The 25,615-nt window shown below is 45.4% G+C and overlaps 2 protein-coding genes and 1 pseudogene across 4 annotated transcripts in view; 2 read left to right on the top strand and 1 right to left on the bottom strand.

Moving 5' to 3' along the window:
* Positions 1-25,615, top strand: part of Ccdc9 (coiled-coil domain containing 9) — a 126,635-nt gene that overhangs the window by 5,380 nt on the left and 95,640 nt on the right. The window lies entirely within an intron of this gene.
* On the bottom strand, positions 3,418-12,477 carry Ftl1-ps12 (ferritin light chain 1, pseudogene 12; annotated as a pseudogene). The gene is made up of 2 exons (XR_015648689.1): positions 12,342-12,477; positions 3,418-4,270 (listed from the first exon to the last, which is right to left on the bottom strand). The product of XR_015648689.1 is annotated as a ferritin light chain 1, pseudogene 12, transcript variant X2 (transcript).
* Sae1 (SUMO1 activating enzyme subunit 1) overlaps positions 12,420-25,615 on the top strand; it is a 55,903-nt gene continuing 42,707 nt past the window's right edge. The window contains exons 1-2 of one of the 2 annotated variants that reach the window (XM_087554590.1): positions 12,420-12,582; positions 20,543-20,654. In XM_087554590.1, coding sequence (XP_087410716.1) covers positions 12,476-12,582; positions 20,543-20,654 — 219 coding nt within the window. In that variant the 5' untranslated portion in view covers positions 12,420-12,475. The remainder of the gene's footprint in view (positions 12,583-20,542; positions 20,655-25,615) is intronic. The other variant, NM_001012063.1, reaches the window with a different exon arrangement.

Genomic DNA, 25,615 nt, shown 5'->3' with positions numbered 1-25,615 from the left:
CACATTAACAGACTCTAGTTGGATAAGAAAGCGCTAACACTTACAGTATATCTGTAATGGTATGAGGGGAGGAGGAGGGCAGGTTTCTTCATTCTCTTTGCTCTCAAATATCTGCAGGGCATTTCTACTCACAGGCAAGCTCTAGCCAGGCTCAGTTCCTGAGTCAACTACATAGAGACGTGGTATTTTTATTAACAAGCTACTGGCACTATGCTGGGCAGGTTCTGAGCTATTCTAACCCTCTAAGGATGCCTATTTCCCAGCCACGTGGTCTTGTACCTTTCATCTGAGTCTCGCCCTGGCTTGCTCTGAACCATGTGTCCTCCTGGTCCCTCTACATGGTACCCCCATACCTTCTCTCTCAGCTGTGATCCCCCCTGACTAGGATCAGCAGCCCAGCCCTATTCTTCTCTGCCCAGCTAATTGGCTGGTCTGGTCCTAATTAACCAATCAGAAGTGATGGAAAACAGTTTTTACACAGCATTGAGAGCATAGTGCAGACTGTAACCAAATGTCTGGGCACAGCAATCACCCTCTGAGCACAGAGTGCACGGAGGCATCCCCTAGCATCTGTCTGTCTCTATCTCCAGCTCTCCAGCTCTCTGTCTCTGCTGCTGTTTGTGTGGCCATGGAATCAGGAAGAAGGCATAGGGTTCCTTGGAGTTGGAGTTACAGGAAGTTGTGAGCTCTCCAAAATGGGTGCTAAGAATGAAACTCAGCAAGAGCAAGATGTTCTCTGAGACCCCAATCTCCACAGGCCTTCAGTGTTGTTGCATTACTTGTGTTTTATTGTTGCTTTTTCTTGCCTTTTTCAACAAAGATTTACTAACTTTATTTTTATGTGTATGGGTGTCTTTCTCACATGTATGCGTATTACCATATGTGTGTGCCTGGTGGCCAAGCACTTCAGAAAAGAGCACTGGGTCCCCGGGAACTGAAACTCGCACAGCTGTGAGCTGTCATCCATGTGGCTGCTGAGAACCAAACCCAGGTCCTTTGCAAGAACAAGTGCTCTCATCCACTGCCTCGTCTCTCTAGCGCCATATTATGTACTTTTTTTTTTCTTTTTTTTTTTTGTTTTTTTTTTTCGGAGCTGGGGACCAAACCCAGGGCCTTGTGCTTCCTAGGTAAGCGCTCTACCACTGAGCTAAATCCCCAGCCCCTATAGGGAACATTCTTATTCTTTTTTTAAATGATATTTTATGAATAGGAGTGCTCCATTTGCATGTACACCTTTATGCCAGAAGATGGCATCAGAACTCATTACAGATGGTTGTGAACCACCATGTGGTTGCTGGGAATTGAACTCAGGACCTCGGGAAGAGCAGTCAGTGTTCTTTACTGCTGAGCCATCTTTCCAATCCTGGACATTCTTATTCAAACCATCATTGTTATGTTTTGTTTCTAAAGTCACTCGTTTGTTTGTTTGTTTGTTTGTTTGTTTATATATTTATTTATAGACAGGGTTGCTATGTACTCCTGGTTGTCCTGGAACTCACAGATATCCTCTTGCCTCTGCCTCCAAGTGTTGGGATTAAAGGCGTGTGCCATGAAGTCCAACATCATTTACTCTTTTGTAAAAGACTGGAGAGATGGCTTAGCAGTTAAGAGCACTGACTGCTCTTCCAGGTTCAATTCCCAGCACCCACCTGGCAGTTCCCAGCTGTCTGTACCTCTAGTTCCAGAGGATCTCACACCCTCACACATGCATACATGCAGGCAAAACATCAATGCACATTAAAAAAATAAATCTTTAAATATTATTATTCGTTGTTTGTTTCAAGACAAGATTTCTTTGTGTAGCTCTGGCTGTCTTGGAACTCATTTTGTAGAGAAGGCTGCCCACGAACTCAGAGAGCCACCTGCCTCTGTCTCCCGAGGGCAGGGGTCATAGGTGTGCACCACCACCTCCCATCCTCTGTTGTTATGTTTTCTTGTTTGTTTGTCTAAAGATTTATTTATGTTATGTATGTTAGTACAGTGTTGCTCTCTTCAGACACACCAGAAGCGGACATTGGATCCCATTACAGGTGGTTGTGAGCCATCTGTAACCTCTGAGCCATCTCTTCAACCCTGTTATGTTTTCTTTCTTTCTTGGTTTTGAAAGAGTGTACCCCTAAACGGGGAGCCGCGTCTCTCGCTCCAATCGTGGGATGGGGTGCCCCCAGGAATCACGAGTAGCCATCTTGATGTAACAGCAGGAGGTAGCTTTTATTAACGAGATCCCAGGTCTTAGCGGGATCCCGGGTCGACACGTATCCCACACAGGAGACAGAGGAATCGACCCCGAGCTTCCAAACTCGGGGGTTTATATAGGGGAATTCGCGTGGTTACACATGATTGGTCAATTCAAATGGTGCACAGTTACTTTTCGAGCGAAATTACATCAGCAAGGTGTACGTGCTCTCTAGCAGCTCGGCAGGCAGATAGGGTGGCTCATCTCACTCAGGGGGGTGAAGGAAGGGGAGGGGGTGGCTACAGATGGTCAATGTCCTTGGGGCTGATAGCTGGTCCGGCAGGTCCTATCTCTAACACCCTCTCAGGCACGTCCGGACCTTGTCTATGACTAACTTTTTGAAATTTTAATTCTTCGTTCCCCACTTCCTTTTGGGAGTAGTTCTAATCTTAGGACTACATAATAGGCTCAGCATTTAGGGGCTCCTCACTTTGCACAGCCTGATATTGTTGTCTTAGCATGAGGATTCTAATCTGGACACTATCCAAGCCTATACACCAAGGTCATGACTAGCTTTTAGAACTTCTAAACTTATACAGACTGTGATCCCTGAGGCACAGTCCCAAGAAGTATTAAGAGTACTAACATATGTAATGTTACATCATTTGTAATGGAAATCAAGCCTATCCCCACACCTATCTTGATAGAACCCAGGACAAACATGACTGAATTTCCCTCTAGGTCCCAGCTCTCAGCCCCAACAGCTAGTACACGGCTGGTGAGGGCTGAGAATTGACAGCTGTCAGGGTGGTCAGCAGCACCAGGTATGGTCCTTTCCAGCGAGGCTCAAGTGTCTGGGCTCAGTGTAGCTGAGGGCTGATAGCTGGTCCGGCAGGTCCTATCTCTAACACCCTCTCAGGCACGTCCAGACCTTGTCTATGACTAACTTTTTGAAATTTTAATTCTTTAGTTTTTGTTTGTTTGAGTTTGTTTGTTTATTTATTTATTTATATCAGTACACTGTAGCTGTCTTCAGACACACCAGAGGAGGCCATCGGATCCCATTACAGATGGTTGTGAGCCACCATATGGTTGCTGGGATTTGAACTCAGGACCTCTGGAAGAGCAGTCAGTGCTCTTAACCACTGAGCCATCTCTCCAGCCCTTGTTTGTTTTTTTTTTTTTTGTTTTTGTTTTTGTTTTTGTTTTTGTTTTTGTTTTTTTTTTTTCTGTTTCAAAAAGCTTTATTTTTACTTCGTCCAAGACTTGGAAGAGGCTCCAGAGGCTCCAGGGTGGTTACAAAGCTGCCTAGTGGCATTAGAGGTTCATTTGTGTGGAGGTGCTGAGGCGGTCGGTGCAGAGCAGAGGAGGGAGCCCCTTGGAAGGTGCAGAGGCCTAGTCCTGCTTAAGGGTGAGGCGCTCAAAGAGATACTTGCCCAGAGATGCCTGGGCCATGCCGGTCTGCGCTGGTTGTGGCCCTGCCACCCTACGCAGGTTGGTCAGGTGATTGCCCATCTTCTTGATGAGTTTCTCGTCCTTATTCAGGAAGTGACTTTCCAAGAAATCACAGAGGTGAGGGTCTGTGCGGGCAGAACCCAGGGCATGCAGATTCAAGCGGGCCTGGTTCAGGTTCTCCAGGGCCAAGGCAGCTTCCATGGCCTCCAGGGCTTTACCCCACTCGTCTCGAGATGGCTTCTGCACATCCTGGAAGAGTGCACGGCCCCCACATTCGTTCTGCAACTTGAGAAGACACTCAGCTCCCTCACGCTTCTCCTTGGCCAATTTGCGGAAGAAGTGGCCTACGCCCTCCAAAGCCACGTCATTCCGATCAAAAAAGAAGCCCAGAGAGTTAGGAGGCCCGCAGGTGCAAGTTGACCAGGCTGTTCACGGCAGCTGCCACTCCGGTGGAATAATTCTGACGAATCTAAGAGGATAGGCTGATCCGGAGTATGGAGCTAACCGCGAAGACAATGCTGGCTGGTCCTAGGAGCCGAAGGCGGCAAGGAGATGGTCCCGGAGGCTGCGACTGGAGAGACTTGTAAGGCGGCTGGAAGTTAATAAAGTGGGAGACCCCGCGTCTGTTCCATCCAAACACTGTTGAAGCAAGATACAGATCCTCGGGATCTCCAAAGCACTGCTTCCTGTTATGTTTTCTTAACACAAAAGAATCAGGAGTAGGGGGCTGGAGAGATGGCTCAGAGGTTAAGAGCACTGACTGCTCTTCCAGAGGTCCTGAGTTCAATTCCCAGCAACCACATGGTGGCTCACAACCATCTGTAATGGGTTCCGATGCTCCCTTCTGTGTGTCTGAAGACAGCTACAGTGTACTTATACATGATAAATAACTAGATCTTTAAAAAAAAATCAGGATTGAAATGAAGCAGTTGGAAATGCTGTTTGTTTCAGAACCACCAGGAGGAGGCTTTATAAAATTCCCAGGATCTCAGTTCCAACCCAGGCTAATTAATTGGAGTCTCTGAAGGAGGTTTGGCAGGGCATCTACTCCAAAGCTCCCAAGGTGATGCCTACATACAGGTGGGAATGAGCATTCTTGCTGCCGAAGACGACGTCAGGAGTGGTAAGCAGTCACCTTAGCAGATGTAACTTCACAAGCTTTAATCCCAGGCACTTAACCTACTGAAAAACTGGTCTACCCCCCTCTTTAAGGTACAGAACCTTAATTTGGCAACTTCTCTTCTTTTTTTTTTTTTTTTTTTCCTTTTTCTTTTTTTTTTCGGAGCTGGGGACCGAACCCAGGGCCTTGCGCTTGCTAGGCAAGCGCTCTACCACTGAGCTAAATCCCCAACCCCAACTGTTCTCTTCTTAAAACAAAGCAATAGGGGTTGGGGATTTAGCTCAGTGGTAGAGTGCTTGCCTAGGAAGCGCAAGGCCCTGGGTTCGGTCCCCAGCTCCGAAAAAAAGAATCAAAAAAAAAAAAAAAAAAACATTAAAGCAATGAGAAACAAAAGACACAGACATAAACTGACAGACATGGACAGATTGGTGCACCAAGGACAGACAATAGACAGAGAGGGGAGAGAACTAGACGTCTCCTGACCTCCTTCTTTCCCTAGGAGAGCTCCAAAAAAGCTTAAGCTCATTTTCCTTCTCTTTGACTAAAGCACCCTTGGAGAGCTGGGGAGGACTGTTTTTCTCAAACCCATGCTCTCTCTCACGTCTAGGGTGTAAACTGTCTCTAGTCAGGGTCCAAAGACTAAAAGCATCTGTAAGAATTATCTTTGCGGGGTTGGGGATTTAGCTCAGTGGTAGAGCGCTTGCCTAGGAAGCGCAAGGCCCTGGGTTCGGTCCCCAGCTCCGAAAAAAAGAACCAAAAAACAAAAAAAAAAAAAAACAAAAAAACCCAAAAAACAAAAAAAACAAAGCAATAAAAGATCCTTCAGAGTATGTGAATCTCCAAGCATCTCCAAGACCTACTGGTACTTCATTTCCACAGTAAGTTGGATTCGTTTGTTACCTAATACGAGCAGCTTTTGGATGGAAGGGTCTGTTCCGACTCCCAGCTTGAGGGGACCTTCATTATGGCGGATGGAGCAGGTTTGGAAGCAGACATGTGTGGTCGCTGGTCACATGGGATCTGCAGCCAGAAAACACAGAAGGATGAATGCTGGCTGTGGTCAGCTTGCTTTCTTCAGTCTGGGATGGTGGAGTGACACCGCTCTCAATGAGACTGGGTCTTTCTCTCTCTCTCAAACTAACCTAATCTGGAAACTTTCACCAATGTGCCAGAGGTTTGTTTCATCTTGGGTTTTTTTTTTTTTTTTTTTTTTTTTTTTTTTTTTTGTTCTTTTTTTCGGAGCTGGGGACCAAACCCAGGGCCTTGCACTTCCTAGGCAAGCGCTCTACCACTGAGCTAAATCCCCAAACCCCCCCCCCCTTTTTTTTTTTAAAGATTTAAGTACACTGCCACTGACTTCAGACACACCAGAAGAGGGCATCAGATCCCATTACAGATGGTTGTGAGCCACCATGTGGTTGCTGGGGATTGAACTCAGACCTCTGGAAGAGCAGTCAGTGCTCTTAACCTCTGAGCCATCTCTCCAGCCCCTTCTCATCTTGTTTTTTTTTTTTTTTTTTTTTTTTTTTTTTTTTTTTTTTGGTTCTTTTTTTTGGAGCTGGGGACCGAACCCAGGGCCTTGCGCTTCCTAGGTAAGCGCTGTACCACTGAGCTAAATCCCCAGCCCCTCATCTTGTTAAAACAGACAAATTAACCATCGAATTAGCTCTATTCCTTTTGAAAATTATGTTATTACATTTGTTTTTATTTCTTGAGCTGTGTGTGTGCACACATGTGTATTACCACAGGTTAGAGAACACATTTTGGGAGTGGAGCCTCCTTCCTCTCTGTGGGTCATGTTGATTAAGCTCAAGCCATCGAGCTTGCTGGCATGCGCCTTGTTCCACTGAGCCATCTCACTAGCTAGACTGAGGATGTCCTTGAACTTATTCTGATCCCCCTGGTTGGATTTACAAAGTGTTGATTGCAGGTGTGTCCCACTCTGCCCAGTTTCATACTAGGTGCTAGGATTCCAATCTAGAGCTTGGTTATGTTAGACAAATACTTTATTAGAAGAGTGTGATGGTTTGCATATGCATGGCCCAGGGAGGGGCACTATTAGAAAGTGTGGCCTTGTAGGAGGAAGTGTGTCACTGTGAGGTGGGTTTGGAGACCCTCCTCCGAGCTCCTAGGATGCTGAGGCTGTTCCTGACTTCCTTCCGGTGAAGATGTAGAACTCAGCTCCTCCTGCACCATGCCTGCCTGGATGCTGTGATGCTGCCATGCTCCCGTCTTGATGATAATGGATTGAACCTCTGAACCTGTAAGCCAGCCCCAATTAAATGTTGTCCTTTATAAAACTTGCATTGATCATGGTGTCTATTCACAGCAATAAAACCCTAGCTAAGACAAAGAGGCACACACCTAAGTACTTTATGAATAATGTGAGGTTTTGTTGTCCTTGTTTTTGTTTTGTTTTTGTTTTGGCTTTTCTTGACAGCGTTTCTTTTTCTTTTTTTTCTTTTTTTCGGAGCTGGGGACCGAACCCAGGGCCTTGCGCTTGCTAGGCAAGTGCTCTACCACTGAGCTAAATCCCCAACCCTTGACAGCGTTTCTCTGTGTGGCCCTGGCTGTCCTGGAACTCACTTGGTAGACCAGGCTGGCCTCAAACTCACTCCTCGGTAGACTAGGCTGGCCTTGAACTCAGAGACCTTCATGCCTCTGCCTCTTGCATGCATCACTGAAAGAACCTCGCTCAAGTCTCGGGATGGCGCGCCCCAGGAAACACGAGAGACCGATCTTGATGTAAAAGCAAGAGGCCGTTTAATAAAAACGGAGCTTGGGGTTGGGGATTTAGCTCAGTGGTAGAGCGCTTGCCTAGGAAGCGCAAGGCCCTGGGTTCGGTCCCCAGCTCCGAAAAAAAGAACCAAAAAAAAAAAAAAAAAAAAAAAAACGGATCTCTGGGCCAACACGTATCTCAAGCAGGAGACAGAGGAGTCGACCCTGAAGCTCAAAAGTCAGGGGTTTATACAGGGAAGGCTAGGGGGTTTGGCGCGGTTTCACACAATTGGCTGTTTCAAACAGTGGCGGCTAATTTTTGGTGCGGCTGTAAGTGATTGGCTCATTTAAACATAGCAGTGAGATCACAACACAGCAGAAGAGTACGTGCTGACTGGGGAGTTCGGGTTTTTAGAAGCCAGGGGCTTATCAGGGTTTGAAGGACATCTGGTTAAAGTGTGACTCTGAGTAAGGGGGGGGGGGAGATGCCCTCCTGTCAAATGGTTTATGAGTCAGTCCTGATAGCTTGGGCTGGTTCCTGCATTCCTTTTCTTTATCTTTATGGTTAGTCCTAGCGGCAGGGCTGCCTGTACTTGTCTGGGCTTGTTTCTTATAGTTTAGCCCTGAGTCTGTGGATTTTGAAACTTATTCTTTTAATTTTATATTTTTAAACCTTAAATCTGTATAATTTTCCTTTCATCACCACCCTGCTAAGTATTTTTAATTTTTTCGACAATTCCATACATATCCATACTGTGATCCCACCATGTTTGCCAGCCCCCATTATCCTCTTTTATCCCTTTCTCTGCCCCATCAACTGCTCTTAAGACAAATGACCTCCAACTTCCAAGTTTTTTTGGTTTTATTCTGTGTGTTCATGTGAGAGCGTGTATGCATGCATATGCATGCATGTGCACTGTCTGGATATACACACCGTGTGTGTGTGTGTGTGTGTGTGTGTGTGTGTGTGTGTGTGTGTCTGTGTGTCTAATACATTTAATTAGGGTTGTTTTCACAAACATTGGTTGGAGAAGTGTTAGCATTTACAATATTGTGTGTGGTGTACTTAAGCTTATCAGTGTCCCATCCTACCTGTGGAGGTCAGAGGATAGCCTCTGGTATCAGTCTTAACTCCCACCTTGCACAAGACAACATCCCTATTTCATTGCAACATATACCAGGCTAGGGGAGTCTGTCTTTGCTTCCTATCTCAAGGTGTGAATGCCTGGATTGAAGACAGACTGACAACCAAATCCGGTTTTCTATGGGTTCTGAAGAACCAAGTTAAAATCCTCACATTTACAACACGATTGACTGGACTGGACCTGCTCTGCAGACCAGGCTAGCCTCAATTGACAGATCCATCTGCCTCTGACTTCTGAGTGCTGGTGTTAAAGGCGTGTGAAACCATACTGGGATTGACTATAATATGTTTTCTGAGATATAGGACGGCTATGTGGCCCAGGCTGGCTTGGAACTCTTAATCCTCTTTGCTCTCTGAGTGCTGGGATTGGTTGCAAGTTCTATCATGCCCATTAATGAGCAACACGATTGTCTCTGGGGACTAGATAAAGACTATCTGGAACCCATGACAAATCAGTAATTTTTAAAAAAAGATTTGTTTGTTTGTTTATGTCTACAGTGCTCTGCCTGTTTGTATGCTTTCAGGCCAAAAGAGGGCGCCAGGGCTCATGATAGACACCATGTGGTTGCTGGGAATCAAACTCAGGAACTTTTTTTTTTTTTAAAGATTTATTCATTTATTATATATAAGTACGCTGTAGCTGTCTTCAGATACACCAGAAGAGGGCATGGGGTCTCTTTACAGATGGTTGTGAGCCACCATGTGGTTGCTGGGAATTGAACTCAGGACCTCTGGAAGAGTAGTCGGGTGCTCTTACGCCCAACCATCTCTCCAGCCCTTAAACTCAGGAACTTTTAAAGAGCAGTCAGTGCTCTTAATCTCAACAGCACCAGCTTGTTTTTTTGTTTTTTTGGGTTTTTTTGGTTTTTTTTTTAAAGATTTATTTATTTATTTTATATATGGGAACACACTGTCGCTTGTCCCATTACAGATGGTTGTGAGCCACCATGTGGTTGCTGGGAATTGAACTCAAGACCTTTGGAGGAGCAGTCAGTGCTCTTTTTTTTTTTTTTAAAGATTTATTTATTTATATATATATATGAGTACACAGTTGCTGCCTTCAGACACACCAGAAAAGGGCATCAGGACTCATTATAGACGGTTGTGAGCCACCATGTGGTTCTTTGGATTTGAACTCAGGGCCTCTGGAAGAGCAGTCAGTGCTCTTAACTGCTGAGCCATCTCTCCAACTCTCAGCACTCCTGGACTTTATTTTTTATTTTGTATTTCATTCTATTTCTTAAGATTTATGCTGGGTTCGGTCCCCAGCCACGAAAAAAAGAAAAGAAAAAAAGATTTATGTATTTATTTATGTATATGAGTACACTGTCTGTCTTCAGACACACCAGAAGAGGGCATCGGACCCCATTACAGATGGTTGTGGACCACCATGTGGGTGCTGGGAATTGAACTTAGGACCTCTGGAAGAGCAGTCACTGTTCTTAACTGCTGAACCATCTCTCTAGCCCTTATTTTTGGTTTTTCATGACAAGGTTTCTTTGGATAACCTTGGCTGTCCTGGAACTCATCCTGTAGACCAGGCTGGTCTTGAACTCCCATTTATCTATCTGCCTCTGCCTGGGATTAAAAGTGTGTGTTAGCATGCTTAACGCATATTTTATTTCTGTTTTGTTTGAAGGGCATTTTGAGACACAGTCCTGCTGTGTAGTAATGCTGGCTTCAAACTCAAAATGGCACTGTTCCTGCGTTAGCTTCCCAAGAGTGAGCCTAAACATCATGCTGTTGGGGCCAGAGAGATGGCTCAGAGATTAAGAACGCTGTGTGGGGGCTGGGGATTTAGCTCAGTGGTAGAGCGCTTACCTAGGAAGCGCAAGGCCCTGGGTTCGGTCCCCAGCTCCAAAAAAAAGAACCAAAAAAAAAAAAAAAAAAAAAAAAAAGAACGCTGTGTGCTCTAGAGGTCCTGAGTTCAATTCCCAGCATCCACCTGGTGGCTCAAAACCATCTATAGTGAGTTCTGGTGCCTTCTTTTGGCATGCAGGCACACATGAAGGCTGAATGCTGTATATATAATAAATAAATGTAAAACAAATAAACAAAAAAAACGTTTTGCTTTTGTTGTGTGTATGATGGTGTCACATGCATGTGTGGAGGTAAAAGGTCAACCTTGGATGCTCTTATTCAGGTGCTGTCTATTTTATTAGCTTTTGTTTTAAATTATCCATTATTAATGTGGAGGTGGGGGTGCCTGGAGAGTTGGCTCAATGGTGAAGAACACTCATTGTTCTTCTAGAGGATCTGGGCTCAGTTCCTAGCTCCTACATGGGGGCTTCTGCCTATTACTCCAGTTCTGGGGGAATTCAACCCTCTCTTCTCATCTCCTTATGTACACATTTATTGCACAGAAAAAAAAATCTATACACATAAAAGTATCGTGTGTGTGTGTGTGTGTGTGTGTGTGTGTGTGTGTGTGTCTAGCGGGTTCAGTGAGTGCACACACTTGCACACAATGCACATGAGGACACTAAAAGAGAAGTGTTGAGTCAATTCTATTCCAGTTTCATGTGGCTTCTAGTAATGGAACTCGAGTTACCATGTGTGCATAGGAAGTGCTTTTACCTAGTGGAGAGACCATCTGGCTAGCATTCTGCTTGCTTTTTTCTTTTCTTTTCTTTCCTCTCCCTCACCCCCCCATGCTCCCCCCCCCCCCCCCCGCTCGTTTTTTGTTCATTTGTTTTTCCGGATAGGGTTTCTCTATGTGGCCCTGGCTGTTCTAGAACTTGCTAGACCAGGAAGGCCTTGAACTCACAGAGATCTGCCGGCTTCTTCCTCCAGAGTACTGGGATTAAAGGCCTGCGTAGCCATCACCACCCAGCACAACCTTGGTTTTTAATGCAGGATCTCTTTGTTGGCATATAGACTGAGTCTCAAGCAAGGTCCAGAAACCCTTCCCTCAGTCTCTACCTCCCAAGTGCTGAGATTACAAATCTGCACTACAAAACTTTTCTTTTTTTAAAACAGGGATCTAGAATTAAACTCAGGTCTGGGCAAGCACTTTTTACTGAAGTCCTTGTTGGTTTTGAGACAGGATCTCATTCATCGTAATTCTCCTACTTCAGCCTCGTGAATGCTGGGATTACAGGCATGAGCCTATAAACCTAGGTTTGCTTTTTTTTTTTTTTTTTTTCTCGGAGCTGGGGACCGAACCCAGGGCCTTGGGCTTTCTAGGCAAGCGCTCTACCGCTGAGCTAAATCCCCAACCCCTGCTTTTGTTTGTTAACAGGATCTCATGTAACCCAGGCCTTGAACTTTTGATTCCTTTCACTTCTTTTTGTCCAAAAGCTGTGATCACAGGCATGGCCCACCATGACCAATTTGAGTACTGCATCTTACATAAGGATTTGAGAATGTGTCAGGAGAGGAAGGTGGGGAGGGGAGGGAGTCCTTCCTTCCTTCCTAAGCATCTCCAATTCCCTCCAGGAGGAATGTCTAGTTTTCTTTTTTTTTTTTCTTCCCTCAATAGGTCCATGTGGACAGGTCACATTTTAAGCATTCTGCTCATTTCACCACACCATGGACGCTGGAATCCCCGTAACAACTCGATAAACACAAGACCAGCTTCATAAATGATCGTGTTGACGTCCTCGAGGAGTCAAAACACCCGCCACTTTTTCTTTCTTTCTTTTTTTCTTTTTCCTCTCTGGGATTGATTGGCGTCTCTGTCACGTGATCCGGGGCGGCTAGCGGGCCTTGGGGTCTTGGGCATCCACGTGGTCTCCCGCAAAGCACGGAGGTGGCTCTGCGCAGGCGCGGCTGTCTACGCAGGCGCAAGCGCGTCCCGGGTGCACGGGCTCTCCGCCGGCGGTTAGCGAGAGCGGGATCGGGTGAGCTGAAAGCCGGCGCCATGGTGGAGAAGGAGGAGGTCAGCGGCGGCGGCGGCGGCATCAGCGAGGAGGAGGCAGCGCAGTATGACCGACAGATCCGCCTGTGGGGACTGGAGGCTCAGAAGCGGTGAGGGGCGCCGCGGGCCGGGGCCGGCGTATGGGCCCTGAGGGAGAGGGTGGGGCTCGGTTGTAGAACCGAGTCGGCGTTGATGCATTTGGTTGTCCTAGAGCTTCAGAATAGACGAATGGAGGGTGTTTCTGCAAAGTATGGGAGGTGGAGATGGCCCTTGTGTAGTAGTGTGTGTGTCCTCGGAGGAGGCGGGGAAGAGGGAGGATTCGAACTGGAGACTCCCTCGGTGTCTGTACCTGGTGATGGTGGGGTTTAGGTGAGGCTGTTAGAGTGTAAGAGGGGGTGGGCATGAGTGCAGAGTGTAGGGGCGGGCTGAGCTCATTAATTTCTAGTTAATGAGAACCTTTGTTGGATGCCCTGGGGACTTGGCAAACCCCACAGGCTCCTCTTGAGGAGTGCTCGAGAGCTAATTCTGACAAAGGGACTCCAGGAGAGGCGCTGAGTGGCCGAATTTATTGAGCACACTGCTACAGATGCTGTTTGGTTTGTTTTTTTCCCTTCCCCCTAGACCAGGTTTCTCTGAGCAGCCCTGGCTGACCTGGGACTCCCTCTGTAGACCATGCTGCTTCAAACTCAGAGATCAGCCTGCTTCTGCATCTTGAATGAGTACTGGGATTAAAAAGGCATGTGCCATAATGCCTGGCTTCCTTCACATTTTCGAGTTATGTTTTGCAGGGGGCATGGATGTTCATATTTTTAATTCCAGTACTCTGGAGGTAGAGTTTGAGGTTAGCCTGATCTATGTAGTTCCTGGACAGCCGGGGCTACCTCAGTGAGACACTGTCTCAAATCAAAACAAACTCCAAGGATAATTGTTTTTACAGCTTAGGCTGGCTTTGAACTTGCAGAGATCTTACTTCTCTCAGGTGCTGGGATAAAGGCATGCACTGTCACACATTGGCTCCCAGAGCATTTTTCCGGGAAGAGGTTTTAGAATTTTATGTGTTGGTTTCTGTGTATGTTTTCCGTGGTGCTGATGTGGATGCCAAAGGGTAACTTTGCACAGTCAGTTCTTGTCTTTCACCTTTATGTAGAGTCTGAGGTTTAAACTCAGGTTGTCAGGTGTCCGTCAGGCATTTGAGACTCGCACTTTACTTGGTGAGGCACCTTGCTGAGCATTTTTTATTGAACAAAATAGGCTCCTTCCCAACTTGAAGCTTATGTTCTGATGGGGACTAAGGACCGTATTCCTAATTAATAAAGTTCCGTAGGGGGTTGGGGATTTAGCTCAGTGGTAGAGCGCTTGCCTAGGAAGCGCAAGGCCCTGGGTTCGGTCCCCAGCTCCGAAAAAAAGAACCAAAAAAAAAAATAAATAAATAAATAAAAAAAATAAAGTTCCATAGGAATAAGACTCTAGGATAGTGTCGCACACCTGACACTGCAGCACTTTGGAGGCTGAGGATGGAGGAGTGGGCTCAAAACTAATCTTCAGTACAGAGTGAGATTGATGCCATTGTGAGCTATCCAGGGACACCTCATCTCAGAAACCAAAGTGCTGCCAGGTATGGTGATACAAGCCTTGATCCTGTCAGGGGCAGGTTAGGTCTACGTAAACGCCCCAGTCAGACCAGAAAACTGTACATTGGTGAAGTGGCTCACGCTTTTAGTCCCAGTATTCAGGAGGCTGAAGAGGGAGGGAGGCACCAAATAAACAAGATGTGTTGGTACACGTAGGTAAGTGCAGGAAGATCAGGAATAGAAGGCCTCAGCACGGTGGTATGCACCTTTATTCTCAGAGAGCTTGAGCCCTCATGGCCTACATAGTGACACCCTTACTTTAAAGGGGTGGGGGTAGCATGGGAACTGAAGAGCAGCTCTTGGAAGTAGGCTCAAATCTCTTTCCCCTCATCCACATTATGGCCCACAACCACCTGTAACTCCAGTTGTAGGGAATCTGAACTCCTCTTTTGGCCTCTGGGCACTGCACACGTGTGCAACACATACATACACTCAGATGCGCACACGTAGACAGTTTCTGAAGAAAGAAGGGATGAACGTATTTTATGATATTGTGCTGTAAATGAGATAGCACATGAACAACTCCCGCGCCCACAGAGGCATCAGTAGACTCTGGTTAGACAAGTCTGAGTATTAAGCAACAAAAGAAGGGACAACATTAGAGTACTGAACCACTGACATCCCTAAGAGGTTTTATGAGCAGTTACAGTTTCAGCCTAGAAGTGGGATCCTGTGCTAGACATGTGTGTTTTACTTGGGTTATAAATATTCCAGCTTCATAGCCTACCCCAGCAAATGGTTTATTTTTCTTTTGAGATGGGGTTTCACTCTATCCCAAGTTGGCATCAAACTTGGAGCAGTCCTCCTGCCCACTGCTAGGAGAGCTGGCATCACAGGTGCAGTGACATAGATTTATAATCCCAGTGCTTCAGGGTGGCTTTGGGAGAGCCAGGAGTTCAAGGCTAGCCTGCTACATAAGGCTATCAAAAACAAGAAATTTGTTTGAAGCCTTCTGTCTCTGAGGATTGTAGTAACAGCATAGTTAGCATAGAGGTTTATGTTTTGTTGGCTGAAATTTGACCTGTGCCTTGTCTTCCAGCATATCACTTAAGCATGGTGGTGTGCTCATTGGTGTATAGCTCAGCTATTACAGAGTCCTGGGTTCTATCTCTTGTACTGTATATGAAAGGGCTCAGTAGCTGATGTCCATAATGTCAACCCTGTCTCCTCCTTCTTAAAAACAAAACTAAAACAAACCCCACAAAGTTTAGGAAATTATGGGCTTCTTTAGGAAAGTGCTACTTTCCTAGAGAAAGTCTGGTAACTAATGAATGAATCACTTGTTTAAACTTGGAGAGGTCAAATAGGATCCTTTAGTACCCAGGTCCTTTGTTGGGAGCAGCCTTAACTTCCCTAGAAGAGAATCCGGTTAGGTGAGTGAAAAATAGAATGAAAAATAAGCCAGTCCACAGGACTGAGGCTCCACTAAGCTTGCAGACAGGCCTAGCATATGAGCCCTGAGTTGTACCCAGTAGGTTAAACAAAATGTGTCTTCCCCCAACCTCCCAAGACAAGGTTTCTCTGTGTAACTTTGACTGTCTTGGAACTAGATCTGTAGATTGGGCTGGCCTTGAGTTCATAGATCCTCCTGCTTCCGTCTCCCTGGTGCTGAGACTAACTGTATGTGTAGCCACTACCTGCCTCAAGACATGTCTTTGAACTGGGGACAGGAGATTGTAAGGGACAAGATGGAAGCACGGGGGCCAAGTGCATTTCAGCAGGGTCTGCTGTTACCCAGGCTCAGCCTGATCACCTTGAACTTCCGGTCCTCCTGTCCTTGCCTCTCTCTGTGTCTTTGGAGTGCTTGGATTACAGCTGTGTGCCACACAGCATTTGTGCTGTGCTGGGGTCGGAGCCCAGTATTTTGTGCTTGTTAAGTAAGTGCTTTATCAACTGAGTTAAAGGCGGTTAGAGCTTCATTTTGTACTTTTAAGGAACAGAAACCTGGGCTGTTGAGAGGACTCAGTTAAGAGCACATACTCCCTCAGGAGGTTGGCGTTCAGTTCCTGGAACGGCAGCTTCTAACTCCTGCAACTCCACTTTAGGGGATTTAGCTACCTGTGGTTCCTGTACACATGTGCTGAACAAAAATGTGTGCAACCAAACACAACAAAATAAATAATAAATATTTTTATATTTGAAAAAAGAAACAAGGTCTTGCTTTGTTCTGCGTGGGTTCAAATGGTGATCTTTTTTTTTTTTTAAAGTTTTATTTATTATGTATACAGTGTTCTGCATGCACATATGCCTACAGGCCAGAAGGACATCAGATTCATTACAGAGGGTTGTGAGCCACCATGTGGTTGCTGGGAAGTGAACTCAGGGCCTCTGGAAGAGCAGTCATTGCTCTTAACCGCTGAGCCATCTCTCCAGCCCTTCAACTGATGATCTTCCTGCCTCAGCTTCCTGCATAGCTGGAACTATGTATGTTTGCTTGCTTATGGGGTTGGGGATTTGGCTCAGTGGTAGAGCGCTTGCCTAGCAAGTGCAAGGCCCTGGGTTCGATCCCCAGCTCCGAAAAAAAAAAAAAAAGAATGTTTGCTTGCTTACTCATGGGTGCTGTTGAGTTTTATAGGTGAGACCGGATGATCACATGGCTAAGGTATAGGTTGGGGAAATGGGAAAATGTGTATGTTATGCATATGTTTTCAACTCAAATAGTGTGCCTCAGACAAACCTCATTGACTACACTATTGCCACGGTGCAAACTTCTGTATAGTTTTTATGCTCATGTACTTCTGTAGGATTGATTCCTAGAAGGGGATTTGCTACTTCATTAAGTGCTGACTGTGTACCAGGTAGTGTTTTAAGCCTTTTTCATGTAATTGAGCCATTAGTAAGCTATGGTCTCTGGGGTACTGGCATGTGTGGTTAAGATTAAAACAGGATACTCATTTTCGATTGCTGCTAAATAAAGAGAATAGTTCCAGACCTCTCATTCTGAAGAGCTGTGTTGTAGTGGCTGGGGGTTGGGGGGTTGGAGAAGCTATGCAGTAACCTAGTCAGAAGCTTTTTCTCCCTTTTTGTAAAATTTTTCACAGAATATCCTCTTTTTCGTGTCTGCAGTTCTCTATGTGTGTGCTTTGAGACAGGGTCTCGCTCTGTAACAGCTAGTCTGGAACTTTGGCCTCCTGGATTTACAGTGTGAGTCACCTCTCCCGGCTAGCTTTACTTTGTACTTTTGATTCTCCTGTCTCAGCTTCCTGAGCAGCTGGTATGGCAAGCCTGAGCCATTAAGACTTTAAATATTACTGCTGCAAGGAAAGCATGGTTGTGAGCCACCATGTGGGTGCTGGGAATTGAACTCAGGACCTCTGGAAGAGCAGTCAGCGCTCTTAAACACTGAACCATCTCTCCAGCCAGGGAAATTTCTTTATTATTGAATGTCTGTGACAGGTGGTATATATCTTAGCAGATATGTATGCAGGTCAGGGAACAACTTTGTGGACTTGGTTCCTATTAACTTTCGGTAGCTTCTGAGACTGGAAATCACGTCCTCAGGCATCTTCAAGCAGCAGACATTCTTGCTTGTGGCACCTGAGCCAGCTGGCTGCCTTTTTGTCTCCTTTTCTTTGAATGTGAACCTACTCCATTGATTGTGCTGCCCACAGTCAGGGTAGGTCTGCCCTCTTTCATTGACCCTTTATATAAACACTGTTGTAGAACATACCCAGAGCTGTGTATACATGGTGATTTTAAATCTGATAAAGTCAACAGTGAATATTAACCTCTTCAGGCTCTAAGGAAGTGGCATTGGGGTGGGGGAGTTTGAATGGGCCAGAGAGGAAGAAGTGTGTTACGGGGTGTGGGATGTTCTGATTTTGAAGTCTTGGTGAATAGTCTGGTAATAGGCAATAAACCTAGTACAGTAGTATAGACAAGTCCTGAACAACTAAATGTGAGTGTAGATTTTGTTATCTGGGAATGTAGCGCCTTCCTGTGTGCATGAAGTCCTGGGTTTGATCCCAGTACCAAATACATGAGGCAAGAAGGTGCACACTGGAGGTAGAGTCGGGAGGGTCAAAGTTCAAGGCTGTCCTCTGCTCCATAGTTTTAGGGCCACTTGGTAAGCATGAGACCCAAGTCTCAATTCTTTTTGAGAGTGAGTGTTGAAAAATCTAGATTCAAGTGTATGACTAGCCAGGCTTTTGTAATGAAGGTAGGAGTTTAAGAGAAGTTCAGTAAGTCTGTCTCAACACCGTGGCCTTTTTCTTACATGCCAGGTGTTTTTTCAGAATCTAGATGATGCTTCTGCTTATGGTCCTAAGAGGCTTGGAACTCAGGTCAAAGATCAAGGTGGCTTCAATTTTTCAGTAATTCTCTTGGATTTATCTGCCTTTTTTGTTTTTCAAGACAGGGTCTTTCATGTAGCCCTGCTGTCCTAGAACTTATTTGTAGACCAGAGATACATGACCTGCCTCTGCCTCGTTAGTGCTGGGATTAAAGACGTGTGCCGCCACTACCGGGCTTAAATATTAGCTTTTAACATTTTTCTTTTGAGTATTAATTTCTACCACATAGCCATAAAGTTGGCTTTCATGTAAACTAGTGTGTGTGTCTCATGCCTTACTGAGGTTTTTCTTTTTCTTCATCTTTTAGAAAGGGTCTCATAACCCAGGCTGACCTCAAGCAAAGAATGACCGACCTCGAGCTTCTGATCCAGTGCTTGGGATTATAGGGTGCCCCACCATCTCCAGCTTTGTTCTGTTTTAGCTTTAGAATTGTATAGTACTGTAGTTGGCCTGAAACTTCCCATCCTCCTTCCTTAGGTTTAGAAGTGCTGGGATTGGGGTTGGGGATTTAGCTCAGTGGTAGAGCGTTTGCAAGGCCCTGGGTTCGGTCCCCAGCTCCGAAAAAAAGAAGAAAGAAAGAAAAAAAAAGAAGTGCTGGGATTTTAGCTATGCACCCCAGCACCTGACAGCCACTGGGCGTACTAAAGACTTTAACGCTTAAGTAAGCACTCACCGATTGTGGAAGTCATTTTGAAAAAGAGCCCCTGGTGTTTGTTTTCCAGGTGCTTTGTTTTTTTGTCTTATTTTTCTTTGTAGAAATCAAAACAATTCCCCTACCTGTTTTTGTTGTGCTCAGGTTGGCCTAACTATGTGGCATAGCATGACTCTACCCCCGATCCTGTCTCTGCCTCTCCAGTGCTGCAATTACAGGTGTGCACCCACAACTTCTTGTGCCTCCATGTATTTTGCTTCTGTGCTCCAGATTAAATAATGCTCCTCTTACTGAGCTGGGGGTTATACTTCATTAGTAAAGCACTTGCCTGCTCTGGCAGGAGCCCCTGAGTTCAGTCCACAAACCATAATAATTATACTGCCTTTTCAGCACCTCTTTGGTTACTATACTAGTCTGAGTGCGCGTGCACACGGTTTCTAGTGCCTACCTCGTGCTGTGCCCCTCATTTCACACTTCACATTGGTCCTTTCTGCATCACGTTGCACCTCTTTGTTTTTGCTGTCTCTGAAAGCGGTCAAGCCAGGCAACCCCTTCTTTCCTTTTGCTTTTTTCTTTTCCTTTTTTTTCTGAAACATGTTTTTGTGTGTATAACAGCCCAGGCTGTCCTGGAACTCGCTTTGTAGACCAGGCTGGCCTAGAATTCACAGAGATCTGCCTGCCTCTGCCTCCTGAGTGCTGGGACTAAAGGTGCCCACCCCACCCAGCTTCAGGTGTCCCTTCCTGAGCTCGTGTGCTTACAGGTTTAGGTTTCTATAGTGGAATGCTTTCTTTCCCGCTATCTGTATGTTGGCTGCTTGTTTATTTCGTTTTGATTGAAAAGCTCCTTCTCTGGGTTTCTTTTTGTTGTTGAGATAAGATCTTTGTGATCTAGTCTGGATGTGAACTTCCTGAGATCCCTCTTGTCTCAGCTTCCCAGCCGCTCAGATTACAGATACACTCCTTCAGAAAGGTTTTATCATTACCACTGGTCTGTTTAAAATTGCGTCTTCCTTTGTCCTCTTTTTAGACGTTTATTTTGTATTTCTGGGGATCCATGCAGGACCTCATACGTGCAAGGCTGAGCTATAACCCCAGCAGCATCATCTAGTCTTATTTTTTTTTTTGTTTTGTTTGGTTTTTTTTGTTTTTGTTTTTCTTTCTTCTTTTTTTCGGAGCTGGGGACCGAACCCAGGGCCTTGCGCTTGCTAGGCAAGCGCTCTACCACTGAGCTAAATCCCCAACCCCTAGTCTTATGTTTAAAGAGCTGCTTTCTTTACTGCTCTGTACATTGTGGAGAAGATGCATGGTACCTGCTCAATAAAGAAGTAATTTTCTGTGCAGAATTGTTTGGGACCTGTTTTCTAGATCTGAAGGTTCAGTGGTGGTTTTGTGGTACATATAGTGAAAATTAAGTTTACTTTTTCTATTGTTCTATGATTGAACAAGTCCCACTGTTTGGGGTCATCGGATTAATAACATAGCATGTGTTTCACAGGCTTCGAGCTTCTCGGGTACTGATTGTCGGCATGAAAGGACTTGGGGCTGAAATCGCCAAGAACCTTATCCTGGCAGGAGTGAAAGGGCTCACCATGCTGGACCATGAACAGGTAGGTACCATCTGGTTGCCTGGTCTCCAAGAGGCAGTGCTGTGTGTGAGTGCTGCTGGGCAAATCCGGTTCAGTGACCTGTAGGTGGGAGACTGAGGCGGGATGGAGGCTTATGCACGTATGTAGCCTTCAGCACCTGAGCTGCTGATTCAGAAGAAGGTCTGGAGTGGTTCAGGAATGAGAACATACAACAGACACCTCAGGTCAGTGTGATGGCACTTGCCTGTAATCCCAACACTCAGGAGACTGAGGCAGGATTATAAATTCAAGCCTAGCTTTTGTTACATAATGAGGCTCCTAAAGAAGTCACAATGGGGCTGGAGAGTTCTTCCAAAGTACAAATCCCTACGTTCACATTGCAGCTCAGAACTGTCCGTAACTGCAGGATCTGACATTCTCACATTCATACATGCCGGCAAAACACCAATGCACACAAAACACCAATGCACACAAAATAAAGGTATATAAACAAACAAAAATAGTCAAAATAATCTTGTACGTGAAACTCACCAATGTTACTTTGAAAAATGTTGAATCAGAGAGAAGGTATATAGAATGCATATACAGAGAATGGTGAGCGTCCAGTATTAAACTGTACATCATATGGAGATAGCACAGCAGTGCCCGGTTCACATGCAGCTTTCTCTGGCTTGTCTCTTCTTCGGGGTTGGAAGTGTGTGTTTATACACTTCCAAGCCTCACTGACATGTAAGTTTTCTAACGATTTTTTGCTGATTTGCTTGCATCTTGGTCTTTTGAGGCAGGGTCTCACTGTAGTTCAGGCTGCCGTGGGACTTGGAGTGTAGCCTCAAGCCTATGAGACCTTGCCTCAAAAAACTAGGACTTGGGGTTGGGGATTTAGCTCAGTGGTAGAGCGCTTGCCTAGCGAGCGCAAGGCCCTGGGTTCGGTCCCCAGCTCCGAAAAAAAGAAAAAAGAAAAAAAAAAAAACAAAAAAAACTAGGACTTTCTACTGTGATATGAAGAAAGCTGACTTTTGTTTGTTGGTTAGTCTGTTTTGTGACAGAGTTTCTCTGTAGTTCTTGACTGCCCTGGCACTCGCTGTGTAGCCCAATCTGGTCACTGAGATGTACCTGCGTCCACCTCCCGAGTGCTGTGATTGAAGGCAAGCATATGCGCCTCCATGCCAGGCAGGCTCCACTATGTAGGGATTGGCTGGGAGCCTGTGTAGACCAAGCTGACCTCAAACTCATGGAGATCAGCCTGTCCTCTGCCTCCATAGTGCTGAGATGAAGGGACGTGCCATAGGTTCTGACTTTTTTATTGCCATTGAGGTAGGATTTTGGTTAGCTCTAGCTGACTATGTGACTTTCAACTCTGATCTTGCCTCTGTCTCCCCAGTGTTTTTTTTTTTCTTTTTTTTTTTTTTTTCTTTTTTTCGGAGCTGGGGACCAAACCCAGGGCCTTGAGCTTGCTAGGCAAGCTCTCTACCACTGAGCCAAATCCCCAACCCTTCCCCAGTGTTCTTACAGGCATGAGTCACCACACTTATTTATGAAGTGTGGGTGGTCAGACCTAGGGCTTCATTACTTCTTAGATATTATTGCCAACTACACTATATTCCCATTAAAAGTTGATTAAGTTAAACCTAAGAGGAAAGTGGTATGGTGATACATACCTGTAACCCCAGCACTCACAAATCAGAGGTAGGATTGCTGCAAGTCTGAATTCATCCTGGGCTACATATCAAAGCTCTCATACAGCAAACATTTAAAAAAGAAAGAGAATCTAAGGAAATACATATCTGTGAGCAAACAGGACAATATTTCTGAAGACTACAGTGCCCTCTAGAGGTAGGAGCAAATCTGAAGAGACTTAGTACATATGCCACCAAGCAGTGATCTGGCTGTGGGGTTCTAGTGGTTCTAATGCATACCTGCTGTGTGAGGTGGCTCTGATACGGTGTCAGGAGTGCGCTAAGGACGCCAACTGTTGGGGGGCATGGGCTGATTTTCTTCTCCTACTCACTTGGGAGGGCCACAGTGCCTTTTCCCTGAGTGTTCTCACCTCCAGCTACACGGTAGAGAAGCTGGGCAGTGATCCAAATATAAAGGCACTCCAGGGTTGGAGTTAGGTGTGGTTTATAATGGACTTCCTGTAGCCTGGTGCTGCTCAGCCTAACTAGCCCAACTCCCATCAGATAAATTTAACAGTAAATACACTCTGCTTCGCCTTCTGCAGTTTCTCACAATGGACTTCTCAGACTTTGTTTTCATTTAGATGAGGGTTTGAATGCCTGCCCCTTACCATATTATCTAGTCTATATTCATACATCTTAGAGCACTTCCTGGGAATCCTGAAGCACTTAGGAACAGGGTGCTTACAGCCTGGTCCTCATTCTCAAAGCACTATCCAGAAGCCAATCTGGCCTCCTTAACTCAGATAGTGGTACAGAGGCTTGAGAGGTTTTTCCAGGGTTCTGATCTGCATTAAATCATAGAGATTAAGGAGGTATTTATCAAGTTGTAAGACTGCTTTAGGCAAGGGGTCTTTTAAGAGAATCTGCTAGAACCCTCTAGTGAATATTCATTAAACAGTTTCAAAGAAAAGGTGACAGCCACCTGACCAGCCTTGGCCTCTGTCACCAGTCAAGATGACCTCTATTATTGAAGTCCATCACTAACTTAGGTCTTCTAGGTGTGTCTGAGTATCAGTAATCATTGCATTAATTGTTGACTCAAGATGTGCAGTCTACAGACCTCTTTACAAGTGTGCTATATGCTGTAGAGAGAGGAGAAAGGGTCTGAGCAGTAGTGATGAGATGTCAGGAGGTGCACTGTTACGAGGAGCAGGTTAGAATCTGCTGGCCTGTGTGCAAGAGCTCAAAGCCAAGAAGAGGCATAGAAGAAGACTTAACTGTCTTTTTGTTCTCAGGATTACTTTAGTTTTGGAACCTGCCACCATCTGCTAGATAAGTAAATTGAGGGAGAGGAAATTAGGTCCTGGTTTCTGCAGACCTCAATCTTGGTAAGGAGTCCAGGGCCCATGCCCTTAGCCAGCTTTACTGCTGTGCTACACCTGGGCTACATGCAGGCCAGGAATGGGAACACAGGGTTTGGGGCAATTAATTGTTGTTGATGGCTTATCTCCAAAAGGTGGTAGATAAGAGCACTCAGTGATGAAGTCTGGTGGGGTGTTCAAGAAGATGTGACTTGGGTGGGTGGCGGGGGCAGTGTGCACCAAGAGTGACTTGAGAAATGGCACCAGCATGCATCGTTGAGTTGGTTTTGGAACTATGCAGAGTGAAGTGCATGGACCCTGAGATGGAATCTTCACAGCTTTGCCTGACAGAGCCTTCTGGAGACTAGAATCTCATCTTTATCCATGGAAGAGAAGAGCCAGGGTCTGTGCTCAGGGTCGTAGCATATGATGTGATAGGTGATCTCCGTGGAGTGATGAGTGTCTATACTGCAGGAGTTGAATCTAACCAGACTGGTCCAGAGCCATAGGATTAAGGAATCCTAACAGGATATGGTGACTTAAAAACGTGACCCTAGGGGTTGGGGATTTAGCTCAGTGGTAGAGCGCTTGCCTAGGAAGCGCAAGGCCCTGGGTTCGGTCCCCAGCTCTGAAAAAAAGAAAAAAAAAATCTACACAAATGTAAGTAGAGAAAATCTTAAAACTTCACTTGGAGAGAATTTCCCTTGTAAACACAAGGGGGTGCTCTTTCACCATTAATGGTCAAGTTTATAAAGCTAACTGTTACAGCCTCAGAAGGAAGGACAGTCAGCTATCCTAGGGTTTCTATGGCTGTGATAAATACTATGACCAAAAGCAGTTCAGGATAAAAAAAATTTTTTTTTTTATTTCAGCTTGCAGCTTTCAGGTTACCCCATGACTGAGGGAAGTTAAGGCAGAAATGTGGAGACAAGGACTGAACGAGTCATGGGGAACACTGCTCATTGGTTTTCTTGGCTTACTTTCTTACTTAGATAATGCAGGACACCTGCCCAGGGTGCCACTACCTACAGTGGACTGGGCCCCCCTACACCAATTATTCATCACGAAAATGCCCCACGGACTTGCCTGCAAGCAATCTAATGAAGGCATTTTCTTATTTTGAGTTTCCTCTTCCCAGATGATTCTAACATATCACTAACTATAACTTTTCCTTTCTGATTTGTCCCCAATAAGGTATTAAACAGTCTTTTAAAAAGTTCAAGCACTTTAAAAGTTCAGTCTCTTTAAACATCCAGAATACCTTTCAAAGTTTCTCTAAAATACCCAAGTCTCTCAACTAACTGTAGGCTCCTGCAAAATTTAAAAAAAAAAAAAAAAAAAAAAGGAAGTTAAGTGCTTTCTTACTCTTAAGAGGGAAAAACCTGAACACAAAGTCCGACAGTATAAACCTTGGTGTCAGGCGCCTCTGACTCAGGATTTCCTGAACTCCAAAGATCTTGAGGAGCTCCATTCCACAGCTACTTCTGTCTTTGGTACTAGCATCTCCAAGTGCCGGCATCTCTGTGGTAACTGGGCTGCATCTTCACCACAGGCCTCTTTTGGGCTCTCTTCAGGCAGTCTGACCCTGCAATACCTCAGCTGCTCTCCATGACTCCTTTGGCTGCTATCATAAGGTACGGTCTTGGCCCTCTGGACCACAGCTTCTGTGTGCTGACCCTGAGCAAACATTTCCCTAATAGATTGCGCCTCAGTGATACTGGCTGATCTCTCGTTTTCTTTGAGAGAGGCTTGTCTATATCCTTGGCTGTCCTAAAACTAAGCAGACGAGGCTAGCCTCTAACTCAGATCCATTTCTGTCTCTCAAACTCCAGGATTAAAGACCTGGATTGCTACACCCAGCTACCCGTTTCCTTCTTTTTTTAAAAAATAATATTGTCAACTTTTTTCTTTTTAAATTAATTATTTACATGAGTACACTGCAGCTGTCCTCAGACACACTGGAAGAAGGCATCAGATCTCATTACAGATGGTTGTGAGCCAC

This window comes from Rattus norvegicus, chromosome 1, assembly GCF_021556685.1.
Source record: "Rattus norvegicus strain SHRSP/BbbUtx chromosome 1, alternate assembly SHRSP_T2T, whole genome shotgun sequence".
Lineage (NCBI taxonomy): Eukaryota > Metazoa > Chordata > Mammalia > Rodentia > Muridae > Rattus > Rattus norvegicus.
Note: the sequence above shows the minus strand (reverse complement) of the source record. Positions and strands in the feature narration are given on the sequence as shown.